Source organism: Phoca vitulina, unplaced genomic scaffold (genome assembly GCF_004348235.1).
Source record: "Phoca vitulina isolate PV1807 unplaced genomic scaffold, GSC_HSeal_1.0 scaffold52, whole genome shotgun sequence".
In the NCBI taxonomy this organism is placed as follows: Eukaryota; Metazoa; Chordata; class Mammalia; order Carnivora; family Phocidae; genus Phoca; species Phoca vitulina.
This window is the reverse complement of record NW_022589755.1, coordinates 8659155-8672420: the sequence shown is the minus strand read 5'-3', so window position 1 is coordinate 8672420 and position 13266 is coordinate 8659155. Positions and strand designations below refer to the sequence as shown.

General features: G+C 58.4%; 1 protein-coding gene across 1 annotated transcript; it reads left to right on the top strand.

Annotated features, from left to right (window-relative positions):
- Positions 1-2849: 2849 nt before the first annotated feature.
- Positions 2850-12646, top strand: CALM3 (calmodulin 3). Its single transcript, XM_032388353.1, has 6 exons — positions 2850-3071; positions 7704-7734; positions 10042-10185; positions 10358-10464; positions 10674-10809; positions 10954-12646. The coding sequence occupies exons 1-6, from the start codon at positions 3069-3071 to the stop codon at positions 10980-10982; spliced, it is 450 nt and encodes a 149-aa protein (XP_032244244.1). The 5' UTR covers positions 2850-3068; the 3' UTR covers positions 10983-12646.
- The last annotated feature ends 620 nt before the right edge of the window (positions 12647-13266 follow it).

The window sequence follows — 13266 nt, the reverse complement described above, 5'->3', positions numbered from 1 at the left end:
AAATATTCAAGGAACAGCAAAGAGGCTGGTGTGGCTGGAACAAAGAGAGTGAGGGGGAAAGCACAGGCAGGTGAGGTCAGAGAAATCACAGGGTCACCAGATTGTGGTGTGGGTCCCTTGGACTCAGTGTGAAAATCAATAAAAGGAAACCTCATTTAAAATGAGGTTGGGAGGGGCGCCTGGGTGGCTCAGTCCTTGAGCATCTGCCTTCGGCTCAGGTCATGATCCCAGGGTGCTGGGATCCAGCCCCGCATCAGGCTTCCTGCTCAGTGGGAAGCCTGCTCGTCCCTCTCCCACTCCCCCTGCTTGTGTTCCCTCTCTCGCTGTGTCTCTCTCTGTCAAATAAATAAATGAAATCTTAAAAATAAAGTAAAATAAAATAAAATGAGGTCGGGAGGCCGGAAGGGGGAGCTCCCACTCTCTACCATTCCAGTTGCAGACCCCAACAGGAAGAGAGTACTTTGCATTCCCAGCAGGCAGAAGCTTCCCTCACAACCCCAGCAGGGAGGAAGAAAGATTCTCTCCTGCCCAGCAACAGCCCAGCCAATGAGAGCGGTCACAACTCAGCCAATGAACAGCCTCGACACTTCAAACTCCCGGATTACTCCAATGGACCTTTGGTTTGTAACAACCCCTCGCCAACCTGCCCCCCTTCCTCTGTAAAAGAGCGCTCCTCTCCTTTGTTCACAGGATGAGCCTAAACGCAAGGAAGACTGGGGAATGTAGTTTTTATTTAGGGTGGCAATGTGCCCAGCTACACTTCTATTACTCTTGAAGAGAGGGATAATGGATCATCGAAGACAAATCCAATCTCTCTCACTGGTAGTGTAATGGTGTTTAGGAGTGTGGACTTTTCAGTCAAATTGCTTGGGTTCAAATCCTGACTCTACCTCCTTGACCACCGGCAAGCGACTTGATTCTGTTCTTGGTCAAGCCTTCATATCTCTCTGGTCTCATCTAACTCCAGTGGCAATGTAACAGTTTCATCAAATGAAAAAAAATGGAAGTAACAAATCCATAGAGAGGCTGAGAATTAAATGAGCTAATGCACACGAAGTGCTTGGAACGGTGTGTGGAACAGAGTAAGTGCTGAAAGACGTTACTTGTAGTATATTTGCTATTTCATAACCCCAAGTAATTCAGGAATTAAGATCTGCCTGGTAGAAATTCAGAGTCAAGAGAGAGACAGAGAGGAGGAGAGAGCATGAGCATGCCTTTGTTTCGCTTATTTGTTCAGCAAATGTTGACTGGGGTCCTTGGCCTTCTGTTTCATGGCCAGTGCTGATGACCAAGACAGAGTTTAGCCCAGCTCATATCCATCAGGAATTCTTTGGGTGCAAGTGATAAAAACTGAACTCAAACTAGTTTGGGATAAGAGGGAAATTTTAATAGTTTGTGTACTCGAAGTCCTGCATGATGGTGTGCAGCTGGCCTCGAGAGTACTGGAACCAGTGAAGTAAATGCCAAAGGGACTCTCACTCCATCTCTTACTTGCTTCTCCCTGGTGTCAGTTTTATTCTCTCCTCCAGAAGTGGGAAAATGGCCACAGACACTCTGGACCTATTCCTTCAAAGCCTCACCACCCATAAAGAAATTTTTTTTTTTTTTAAGATTTTATTTTTAAGTAATCTCTACACCCAACGTGGGACTTGAACTCATAACCCCAAGATCAAGAGTCATATGCTCTCCTGATTGAGCCAGCCAGGCACCCCCATAATGAAAAGGCTTCTTGCCCCCAGACTCCAGATCCAAAAACCCAGGGAAGGACTCTCATTGATTCAACCTACATTCTGTGCCAGGTGGGACATAAGGAATGGCCCAGCTTGACTCACTTGCCCATTCCTCGGCCAATGATAGGGGGATGAGGGGCGGGGCACATAAAGGAATGGCAGCTCCTATTCTAAACCAAAGAAGAAGGTTGTTTCTGAGCTCCAGTAAACAGTTTTCATTATTTTTCCTCCTACGGCTGGAACCTTGGAACGAGACGTGCAAGAATCAAGTTGGTCTAGGAGATATCAGAATGGTTGGGAAGTACGGTCTCCCCAGCGCAGCCCAACACAAGTCCGTGCATACAGGAGGCGCCCCATTAATGCTTATTGAATGAATGAATGAGTGACCTGTTCCCAGAGGCTGTCTTGTGACCGCCCCAATTTCATAGACTCTGAGCTGATCAAGCGTGAAGCGGGGGTAGGGGTCCCGCACACCTGTGGAGTGCGTCTCAGGGCGCAGACACCTGCCCCCACAGGTGGAACCTCTACTGGAAGAGCAGAACCTTGAAGACCCCGCCACCTCTTAGGGCCCAGATGGGGGCGGGGCTTCCAGACCCCAGAATTTTGGATTGCACCATCTTCCATCTGTTAGAGGGGAGAGCCGAGATAGTCCTTCTGCATCTTCCGCCAGCCCTTTACCTCTCCCTGGCCGCCAAGACGATGTATTTGCGTCTCTAACAGCCACCCAGCTTCTCCCTTCGCCTCCTTACACCTCACGGCTCCCCGCAGGCACACACTTCAAGCTTCCCCACCACCACCACGCAGTGGCTCGCCCCAGTTTGACGCATTGCAGGGAAGGCCGGACCAATCGGCACCGCGCTCTCATTTCCGCCATGGCCTGGGCCCAATAGCGGCGCGGCTCACACAGGGACGCGTCACGCGCCGCCGACCGGTGCCCCTCCGCCGGGGAGGCAAGTAGAGAGGGCGCAGGGGGGCGGAGCGCGCGGCGACGGAAAGTAGTCCCGCGGCGGGTGCGCGCGCGCGCGCGGCCGGAAGCAAAGCCCGGCTCTGTGTGGGGCGGGCGCGAGAGATCCGCGGGCGCGTCAGTGCAGAGTGGGGCGCGGAGGGATCCGCGGGAGCCGCAGTGCGGCGGCACGCGGGCAGGGCGGGGCGGGGCCGGGCGAGGCGGGGCGCGCGCGCGGCGGCCGTTGAAGGACCGTTGGGGCGGGAGGCGGCGGCGGCGGCGCGCGCTGCGGGAAGTGAGTGTGGAGGCGCGGACGCGCGGCGGAGCTCGAGCTGCAGCTGCTGCCGCCGCCGGAGGAACCTTGATCCCCGCGCTCCGGACACCCCGGCCTCGCCATGGTGAGTGAGGCTGGGGGCCGCCCAGGCTGGGGGTTCTGAGGCGGGCACGGCGGGGCAGGATTCCTGAGAGGGCAAGCGGACCCAGCATAGGGGGTGTCGGGGCCCCGGCGAGCGCCCCTGGACCGCTCTCGGCCCCCCTGTCGGGGGCATTAGAACCCCAGAGCGGGATGTTTGGATCCCAAAAGAGGGTTAGGGGCTTCAAAAGTCACTTTTAATACCAGGTGAGGTGCTTAGACCCCAAAATGGGCACCCGAGCTCTCAGAGGGGTCATCTGGACCCAGGAGGGGGCATCTGGACCCTCAGAGGGGGCGTTTGGACCCCAAAAAGGGCTTTTGGACGCAGGGTGGGGCGTTGGGTCTCTGAGGTGGGGTGTTTGGACCCCTTGGGGGGCGAGGTAAGAAGCATTGGCCGGGAAGGGGGTATTCGGGCCCTAATGAACACTTTGGATCCTAAAAGGATGCGGGGAAGGGAGATCACAGGAAGGCCAGGCTGCCGGGGCGCTCCCGAGAGGGGGCCGTGTGTAGCTGGACCTGGGTGGGGAGAGGGGCAGGGATGGGGGCGACTTCTGCAGATCAGACCCGGGAGGGGAGGGGGGGGGTGTTCTGGGAAGACCAGCATTGCAGAGGAAGGAGGAGGAGGGTGAGGTGCAAGCTTAGGGGAGGAAGAGCCAGGGGTGGGTGGCAGTGGAGGTTAGAAGATGTTCTGGGAGCCTGCAGGGACTGAAAAGGATTGGGGTCGGGGAGGTGGTTAAGAGGGAATGGCAAGACTGGTGCTTGGCAGTGGTGGGGGAGCAGGAGGCCTCGTGGTTGGTTTGGGGGGCGGCCAGAAAAGGTTCTGAGGTTACTAGTGGCTGTTGAACTAGAGAGGCTGGTTTTCATGGGAGGGGGCTGGGGCGGAGTGTTGTGTTGGGTCCTTGAGAAGGCGGGGGTAGGAGAGGAGCCTGGCTTGGGTGGTGGGAGGTGAGGTGGAAGGAGGCCTGGGGGGGGGGGGGTGGAAGGAGGAGAAAATGAATGGCAGCCAGGGTGGGCCTAGATTTGATTTGGAGGTGGATGTGGGCAGCTCCCTGGAAGTCTCCAGGGAAAGACCAGGACAAAGACTGTTCAGTCTAGATGGGGAGTGGGCTGCAGAGGCCGAAGGGAGTGGCCATACGGTCCCCCTTCCCCAGGAAGAATGGGGCTGGGCAGGAGGCACCCCGGCAGTGGGAGCAGGTGGGCGGAGTTGTTTGGGCCCCTATTGCGCACTGAAGCCGCATGAAATGGGGGTGGGGGACCAAAGTTTGGGATGCATCAAACGAGCCAGCCTTTTAAGCCTAGAATCTCACCCCCTCGCTGCCCCTTTCAGACCGAGAGAGCGGCTTTTTCCAAACAGGAGTGCTGGTTTTCTTGTGGTCTCCAGCTCCGTGCACTGTTCTGCATCTCCTCACTTGTGCCAAATGACAGTGCAGTACAGTGTGGCGTCGGTGACAATCGGACGCCTGTTCCCGGGGCCTCGGGGTGGGGGGCTGCAGAGCTTGAACAGAGAGGACCTCCAGAGGGACCCCGTCATCTGCCTGAGGGCCACTTGTTCCGTTCGGGGCCCCTCACTGGGTGCCTCTGTTAATTCGCACAGCTGGAGCTTTGAGAGAAACCCAGCAGACTAGTTCTTTCCTGCGCCCTGCCACCCACAACACTCACAGCCCCCCCAGGCTCAGCTTCGGAACCGTGCGCAGCCCTCCCCCCTGGCAAGGCCGGGGAGAACAAGCAGCCGCTGCTGTGGATCAGATCTCATACTTGCTGACACAGAGCTGGTAGCTCCGGTTGCCACTACCCCATTTTCCCCCAGTGCGACCTCGCTGAAGGGGCCCTCAAGTACTTACTGGCCGGTGCCAGGAGGCCCCCCACCTCCCACATAGGACCTGAGCTTTGGCCGCAGCTAGTTTCTCTTCCCACTTGTAATCAGCAAGGTATGGGTGGGACAAGTCCCTGGTAACCGGCCTTGGACTTTGGCCTGAGCCCTGTGGCTCCTCCTTGGCCCGGGTGAGGGGCCCTGGCCTTGGTTTCTGATCTCATCTAACACTGCTCTCTGGCGTTGGCTGGGGGCTGGGTCAGGGCAGAGAAATAATACCCTCTTCCCTCCCCCACCCCAGGGCTTTTTTTCTTGTCCGGCCCCTTGCTGGAGCCGAAGGAAGATGAGGGGTAAGGAAGGAGACCAGCTGGGTTATTTTGGAGACAATTTTGGTGAAAGCAGAAAATCTTCAGATTTGGAAAGGGAAGAAATCCCGGGAAGGGGTCCCTGGCGAGGACAGTTTCCCGGGTGATCAGTTCTGTGGGCAAGCGGCCATGCTTTGAGGGCTATAGCTCGGAGCTGGGACCTTTGCTTCTCCACCCCGGCGGGGGTGGGAGTGGAGGGGGTGGAGGAGAGGGTCCCCTAACCAGGAGGAGGCAGAGCCACGCCTGTTTGCAGCAGCCCCGCGTGGCCGTGTGGCATGCCTCCTCCGTGCCTGTCGGCCGGGAGTGGCAGCCACGGGCCTTCAGAGCCGCTCCTGGGCCTGCGGGGCCACCTGTCCCAGACCCTGATGGTGCTGCCCAAAGGGGGGAACAGTTGGGCTTCTTGCGGAGTGGGGCGGTGGGGGTGGGAAGGGCCCCGATCGGGCTGGCTCCTTCCATTCTGGGCCAGGCTGAGCAGCAGATGAAATAGCAGCCCTCCTCCCCACACTGTCCCTCTGCCCTCGGTTCTTTTCCCTCTCCCCTGGCATTGCCTGGCCTTGGTAACCAGAAGCCCATCCTGTCTTCTCGCTTTCCCCCAGCAGCTTCCTCGAGTGTCACGACCAGGCTTCTCGGCCCGTGGGAGCCAAGGGAAGCGGCCAGAGCAGGGGGCTCGTGGGCCGGAGCTGCCAGCTTGGCGTTTAGAGCCCGGCAGCCCCACGTCTTGTTTGAAGGCAATGCAGAAGCGTCTCCATTTGGCCTCCTAACCTTCCCTTTAGACTTTGGCCTTTTCCAGAATGTGCGTGTGTGGTGTTTTTCCTTCTCTACCTTCCTTCTTCCCTCCTCTCTTAGCCCTCTCTCCTCTGTCATCATCACTTCGATTTCCCCTCCCCTTCTGCCTTTTTGGGGCTTGGCCTCAAGTTCCTTTTCCCTTAGATTAAAAAAAAAAAAGAAGAAAGGTAAAGGACATCTTAGACCAGTTCTTACGTGACCGGTTCTTAGTATTTGGGACGGGGTGGGGGCGGGAGGGTCACTGCTAGCTTCCCGTGGAAGCTCTGGAACCGCTGTGCAGACAGTTTGCACTAGTTTTTTTTTTTTTTTTTTTTTTAAGATTTTATTTATTTGCGAGAGAGAGAATGAGAGACAGAGAGCATGAGAGGGAGGAGGGTCAGAGGGAGAAGCAGGCTCCTCGCTGAGCAGGGAGCCCGATGTGGGACTCGATCCCGGGACTCCAGGATCATGACCTGAGCCGAAGGCAGTCGCTTAACCAACTGAGCCACCCAGGCACCCCAGTTTGCACTAGTTTTGAGGGCGCCCTCAGCCTCAAGGCTAGAGCCCTGCCGTGGGTGTGCAGCCCCTTTCCCCTGATTGTAAGAGGGAGTAAAGGAGGGGACGGTTGTCTGGGCACCAGGCAGGGTGGTGCCCTCTTGGCAGCATTTGCCAAAACCAACGAAAATTCCTGCATTTGGGGCCTAGAGCTAAATGTTGGGACTTGCCCCCCCCCCACTCCCACTCCCCCCGCCCAGCTCCTCCGGAGGACACCAGTGCCAAAAAAGCTCGTCTGTGCCTCTCCCCTCCCCCACCCCACCCCCAAACCCCGCATGCAGCAAGGGCTGCCTGCCACCAACTGGCCAGTCCCCAGAGTGGCCAGGGCTGGAAGGGGTTAAAAACTGCAGTGAAGCTGGGGAAGCTGACTTCAGTCCTCCAGCCTTTGCCGCCATTGCTGCCGCTCACTGCGGTCCCCTCCCCGACACTGGCCCTTCCTGCCCCAAAGAAACAGAACAGAACGGTGCCCTGCGCCTGCCCTGTGGGCAGGGAGGGGCGGAGCGGCTGCCTCTGGCCTGAGCAGGGTTCTTTCGAGTACCCGGGGCAATTCAGAGCTACCAGTTAGGAGAATTCTTGCCGGCTGCGTCCAAATAGGTGACACAGAAACTAGCAAAGAGCCCCAGACATCTTCCCTCCGTCCTCCCCAAGGACTGGCCTGCTTCAGTTTGGAGCCTTCCAGAGCTGCTTGATTAGGCCTCTAGGGCAACTGCTCCCTTCACTCAGCCTCTGGGGCTCTCGGCGGCAGCAGCGACACGGAGACACGAACCCGTGCTGTGCGGGCGCAGCTGGGCTGGGGCTGGGGCAGGATGTCTCCCCACCCACTGTGGCTCCCAAGCACTGGGTCAGGATTGGAAGCCCTTGGGTCTGGGCAACTTAATTGGGCCCGTAGCAGGCAGGCCTGGGTTTCTGGTCCACTTTAGTCCCCAGCTTCCTGAATCACCAGACTTTCTCCCAGAACCTGGCTGTCCTGCAGACCCTGACCCTGGCATGCACCCCCTTTGCCCAGGTGCATGGGATGCCCTGTGGAGCCGGCCTCACCAGAGGGGGCTGGGCTGAGCAGGCAGGACGTGCGGACCATGGCTGGCGAGCCTGGTGACTGACTCTCTCCTTCTCGCTTTTCCAGGCTGACCAGCTGACTGAGGAGCAGATCGCAGGTGAGCTTGCCTACCCTCCTCCTCCTCCTGCCTTGGGAGGGCCTCTGCATCCCCAGTCAAATCTTACTCCGGCCAGAAGTGGCATCTGACAGATGAACTCATGTGGCCCCTACCTCAGTTAATGCTGGGCCTTGTGCTTAGAACGTTGGGAACCGTGGATAAGAGCACACTGCACCCCAGTGACACCAAACCCCCAGGGTCCTGAGCCAGGCATTTACCAGATGCCAAAACTCTGTTCCTCTCCTGGCCGTGGGTCATCGGGGGCCTTTCATTGCTCGGTGGCTGCAGGGTGAACCCGGCTCTCTGTCCCAGCTTCTGCCAGTTGGGCTCCAAACGTGAGCCTCCCCGTGGGGCTGCAGAGCTCCTGTCCCACTTTAGGAGCCACCCAGGAGATGGCTTGTCACTCCCACCTCTGCACTCGCCTGTGCTTTGCACTCCCCTTTGCACGTGCTCGCAGTCACTTTCCTCTGCCAGAAATGACTCTTCCCCAGCTCCTTGCACGAGCAGCTCCTTCCCATCATCTGGGCCTCCGCTCGGATGTCACCTTGGAGAGGCCTTCCCTAACTCCCCGGCCCCGACAGACGGCCTTCCTGGACCCTTGGTCCTGTCACTCTGTGTGTTTCCTTCGTAGCCTCTCTCACTGTCTGGAAGTCTTTTCTGTCTTCACCTGCTGTGTCTCCTGTCACTAGATGTGAGCTCCTTGAGTTCGGGGCTTTGTTTTTGTTGGTCCCTGCTGTACCTTCAGGGCCCGGAATACAGTAGGTGCTCTGTAAATTTTTGTTGGCCAAATAAATGAATAAAGGAATGGCTGTATATCCCCCAGTAAGCCAGAAGAAATCCTGGAATCCCATGTAATTCATTTTTGTAGCCACCTGGCCCCTCCACCCCAGAAAGGTCACCGCTACAGGAACTGTCCTGTGATTCGGTGGGCTTCTCAGTCTCCCTCTCCCAAGACCGTGAGCTGCTGAGGAGAGAAACCAGCTCTCGGTTTCTCTCCATAGTCAGGGGCAGCACAAAGCAGACAGGAGGAAGGATTCACGGAGTGGGCCCTGGGCCCCAGCAGCTGCCCCAACCCCAGCTTTGCTGTCACGTCCGACAGGCTGCGTGATAAGTATTGAATGCCCCGCATCTGAAGCGGGACGAGGCAGGAGTGGACTTGCCTTCTGTCCTTTCCTCCCCTCCCCCACCCCCCAGCGCACAGTCACACCTTCAGTTTCTAAACTCTGGCCCCCAGTGGCCACGGAGACCCACCAAGGAAAGCTGGAGTGCCACCTCGTTGTTCAGTGATCATGAGCTCAGGGTGTCCCCATGACCCACTCCGTGCCCTCCACGAGAACAACTAGGCCTCAGCACAGGGAGGTCCCGGCATCCCCAAGGAGACACCTCTCCCTGTGACCCAGAGGCTCGGGGACACAGCTTCTCGGCTGTGTGCGTGTCTCCCGCTGCACCTGCCACCCACACCCCGACTCTGCCCTCATGTGACACAAACACAGACTCCACTCTCCACCCTGTCCCCATTAGCAAACTGTCCACCACCTCACCCCAGCCCACACTCTCTGGGAATAGGCTGCCAGGCATCTGTTCTCTGAGGGTTTGGGGGTAGGGAGTATCAGGCGCCAAAATGGGCCCAGTGGGAGGGCCACAGCCACGTGCTTCTCTCCCCGCGCCCGATGCGTCCCCAGCTGTGGCCTTCCCACTCGGCGCCACTAGCTCTTCATCCCGGCTTGGCAGCCGTCCCCTTTCCTTCCATCCCCCCACCTACCCCACGCGCCGTCCGCCAGCCGCGCTCTGCCGCTGCGCACCCCCGCACCCCACCGCACGCGGCCGCCCGGCTCCTCCTCCGGAAGCCGGCAGCTTCGGCTCGGGGAGCTGGGCTGGGAGTACCCCCGAAGGCTTTCGCAGCCTCCCCTTCCCGTCCCAGCCGGGTGACCTTGGCTGGCAGACCTCAGATGGAGATTTCTCTCGGCTCTTGTCCACCCCGTGACATTAGTCCATTTCATCATTGGAGGAGAGGTCTAAGCCAGGGACCAGCAAGAAATGTAGAATTCTCTGAGGACTGCTCTCAGCCTGTTTCCCCGCTGTGCTCCCCGAGCCAGGTTGGCCCCACAGGTAGCTTTCCCTGACACAGAGTAGGTGCTTAGTAAACGTTGACCGAAGGAAGGAAGGGGTCTGCCCTGAGCACCGAAGCGGGGGGCCTGGACTGGAAGTCTTGTTCTGGCTCCTTCCGACAGGACTCCCTTTACCTTCTCTTACAGAGGGCTTTCCCTGTGGTCCTTGACCTCTGATTCCTTCCCTCTCTTACCCCAGAGTTCAAGGAGGCCTTCTCCCTCTTTGACAAGGATGGAGATGGAACTATCACCACCAAGGAGTTGGGGACAGTGATGAGATCCCTGGGACAGAACCCCACCGAAGCAGAGCTGCAGGACATGATCAATGAGGTGGATGCAGATGGTGAGCCCCACGGAGCGGGTGTATGGGGGCCCTGTTCTCGATCGCGTCTCGTGACCACCGGGAGCCGTCCTCGGGGCGACGTCCAAGCCCGTTACCTCCTCTGCCAGGGCTCTGGGGTGGTCTCCCAGGCTCCAGGCCGAGAGCATTCCCGACTCCCTTCCCCACCTTCCAGGGAATGGGACCATTGACTTCCCGGAGTTCCTGACCATGATGGCCAGAAAGATGAAGGATACAGACAGCGAGGAGGAGATCCGAGAGGCGTTCCGTGTCTTTGACAAGGTAGGTAGTCGCTTGCCAGAGTGGCTCAGGGACTCCGGCGGAGGGACAGAGCTGGGCGGGGGGGACCTTCCCCAAGGCCTGGGTTCCAGTGCCAGCGCCATTGCCCTGCGACCTCAGGAGGCCCCCTTCCCCTGCCCGCTGCCGCTCCCGCCCACCCCCGCCCCCAGCGGAGCCTCCCGCTCAGAGCCCTTCCCTGTCCCCACACCCAGGACGGCAACGGCTACATCAGCGCTGCTGAGCTGCGTCACGTAATGACGAACCTGGGGGAGAAGCTGACTGACGAGGAGGTGGATGAGATGATCAGAGAGGCCGACATCGATGGAGACGGCCAGGTCAATTATGAAGGTGAGCGGTCGCCGGGGCCCCATGTCCCCGGCTGCAAGTGCGAGTCGCGGCGTCAGGAACGAGCCCCAGGTCCCTCGTGTCAGGGAGGGCGGCTGGCTCGGCCCCTCGCCGGCTGACCTGCTCCTTCTCTGTTTTGCTTCACAGAGTTTGTACAGATGATGACTGCCAAGTGAAGGCCCCTGGGCAGCTGGTGATGCCCATTCTCGTGATCTCTCTCTTCTCGCGCGCGCGCTCTCTTCAACACTCCCCTGCGTTCCCCGGTTCTAGCAAACACCAGTTGATTGACTGAGAATCTGATAAAGCAACAAAAGATTTGTCCCAAGCTGCATGATTGCTCTTTCTCCCTCCTTGAGTCTCCTCCCATGCCCCTCATTTCTTCCTTTTGCCCTCCCCACTTCCATTCACATCTTCCAAGGCCTGATGCATTCATGAGATGAAGCCCCCTTCCCCTTAGGGGAGCCTCTGCCCTCCTCCTCCAGCCCGGGTGGCTCTCCTCTGTTTTGGTTTGTTTCCTTTCGTGTGTCATCTTATTTTGGGTGCTGGGGTGGCTGCCAGCCCTGTCCCAGGACCTGCGAGGGAGGGGATGAGGCCTCGCCCAGGCAGAAGAGCATGCCTTTTGCTGTTGCATGCAACCAGCCCTGTGATTCTGTGTGCACATCCCAGCAACCTTTTGGGGCAGGGGTGCCAAGAGAGGCATTCCAGAAGGACTGGGGGGAATTGAGGAGTTGTGGTGTTGACTGGATATGGTCCAGGATGGGGTCGAGGGGCAAGGGAGTCTTGGAAGCTGGCATTCTTTTTACCACTGGAGGGGGCCGACTCACAGAAGGGGACGGATAGAGCGAACACCACTCAGGTCCCACTGGCTGCTATTCTGAAACCATCTGATTGACTTCCTGAGGTTGGGCTGGGTGGGGGCTGCTCAGCTGGTCACTCTACAAATTGTACGTGCCCATGTTTCTAAAGCGATCTCGAGCTGTTCTGTGAATACCTGGTGCTAACGTCCCAGCCGCTCCTCCGTGACGCACCTGCCCGCCCGCACCGAGGTCCCCTCGTTGGAGCGGATGTGGGGATGTTGCTTTGTCATGTACAGGTTATCCTTTGGTTTTTTTCTTTATGCCCCTTAAAACTGATCCTGTCAAAAACCATGCCGGGCTAGCTGAAGGGTGGGAGAGGGAAGATGAGCCCCGCCATGCTCTCGAGAGAACACACCTGCAATAAAACAGTCTTGTGGGCTAGCTGCCCGGGGGACTGGTGGCCGAGGGCAGCTCTGCTCCCTGGTCAGCCGGCCCCTCCCGCTTCTCCGTGGTGACTCGGTTGGCTCCTGAACACCTGTGCTGTCTCTGTGCCCTCTCCCCCCTCGCCCGCCTGCCTGCCCCCCCACTCCCCCGGCGGAGAGCATGATCCGTGACCTTGCTTCTGATTTTCGCCTCTGGGACAAGTAAGTCAATGTGGGCAGTTCGGTCGTCTGGATTTTTCTTTTCCTTTTTCTGTTCATTTCATCTTGCCCCACCCCCCACCCCACCCAGGTTGTTCAAGTGGCTTCTCCTGGGACCTGCCCAGCTTTGAGAATCTCCTCATCCACCCTCTGGCACCCAGCCTCCGGGGGAGGGGAGGGGAGGGGAGGGGAGGGACGGGGCGTAGTGGGAGACCCAGCCAAGAGCTGAGGGTAAGGGCAGGTAGGCGTGAGGCTGTGGACATTTTCGGAGTGTTTTGGTTTTGGTTTTGGTTTTCTTTTCTTTCTTTTTTTTTTTTTTAAACCGGGCAATATTGTGTTCAGTTCAAGCTGTGAAGAAAAATATATATCAATGTTTTCCAATAAAATACAGTGACTACCTGACGTGGCTCCTCCCCTCTTGTCTCTGTTTCTGGGCCTGCTCTCTGCGTGGGCCCTGCAGCCCGGCCCTGGGAGAGCCTTTCCTGCAGGCTCACCCTGGAGCCTTGTCCTGGTCATGGCAGCCGAGAGGGGACCTCTGAGCTGGATGCTGATCTGGCCGTGCAGCCCATCAGCCTTGGGGCCCGGGGGTGGGGAGGGGAGGGGGCAGAGCACAGAAGCGCGGAGACCAGCGTGTCCGTCACATGAATGAATGCGCCATGAGGACTGGCCGGTCCAGGGCCACGAGAGCAGCCCACTGAGCTGAGACCTGAAGGCTGAGCACTCACACAGTGGGAGGGAGGGGCGTCATCCAGAGGAACAGCAAGAAGGCAGACCCTGGGGGTGAGACCCGGGTCGGGGACTCTCCGGGTGCTCTGGGGAAGGGGTGACATTCACTGAATGAGTCAATGTCAGTCAAGCGGCTTGCACACCCTGGGGACCTGAGCTCACAGAGCTTTAGTGAACTCCCCGGAGAGGGCACGGGACAGGGAGATTTGAAACAACCCAAAACATTTGCAAACCACAGAAAGCCCCTTAACTTCCCTGCCACAAGTGGGGATGTGAAGAAGAAAGGCCTGGGGGCC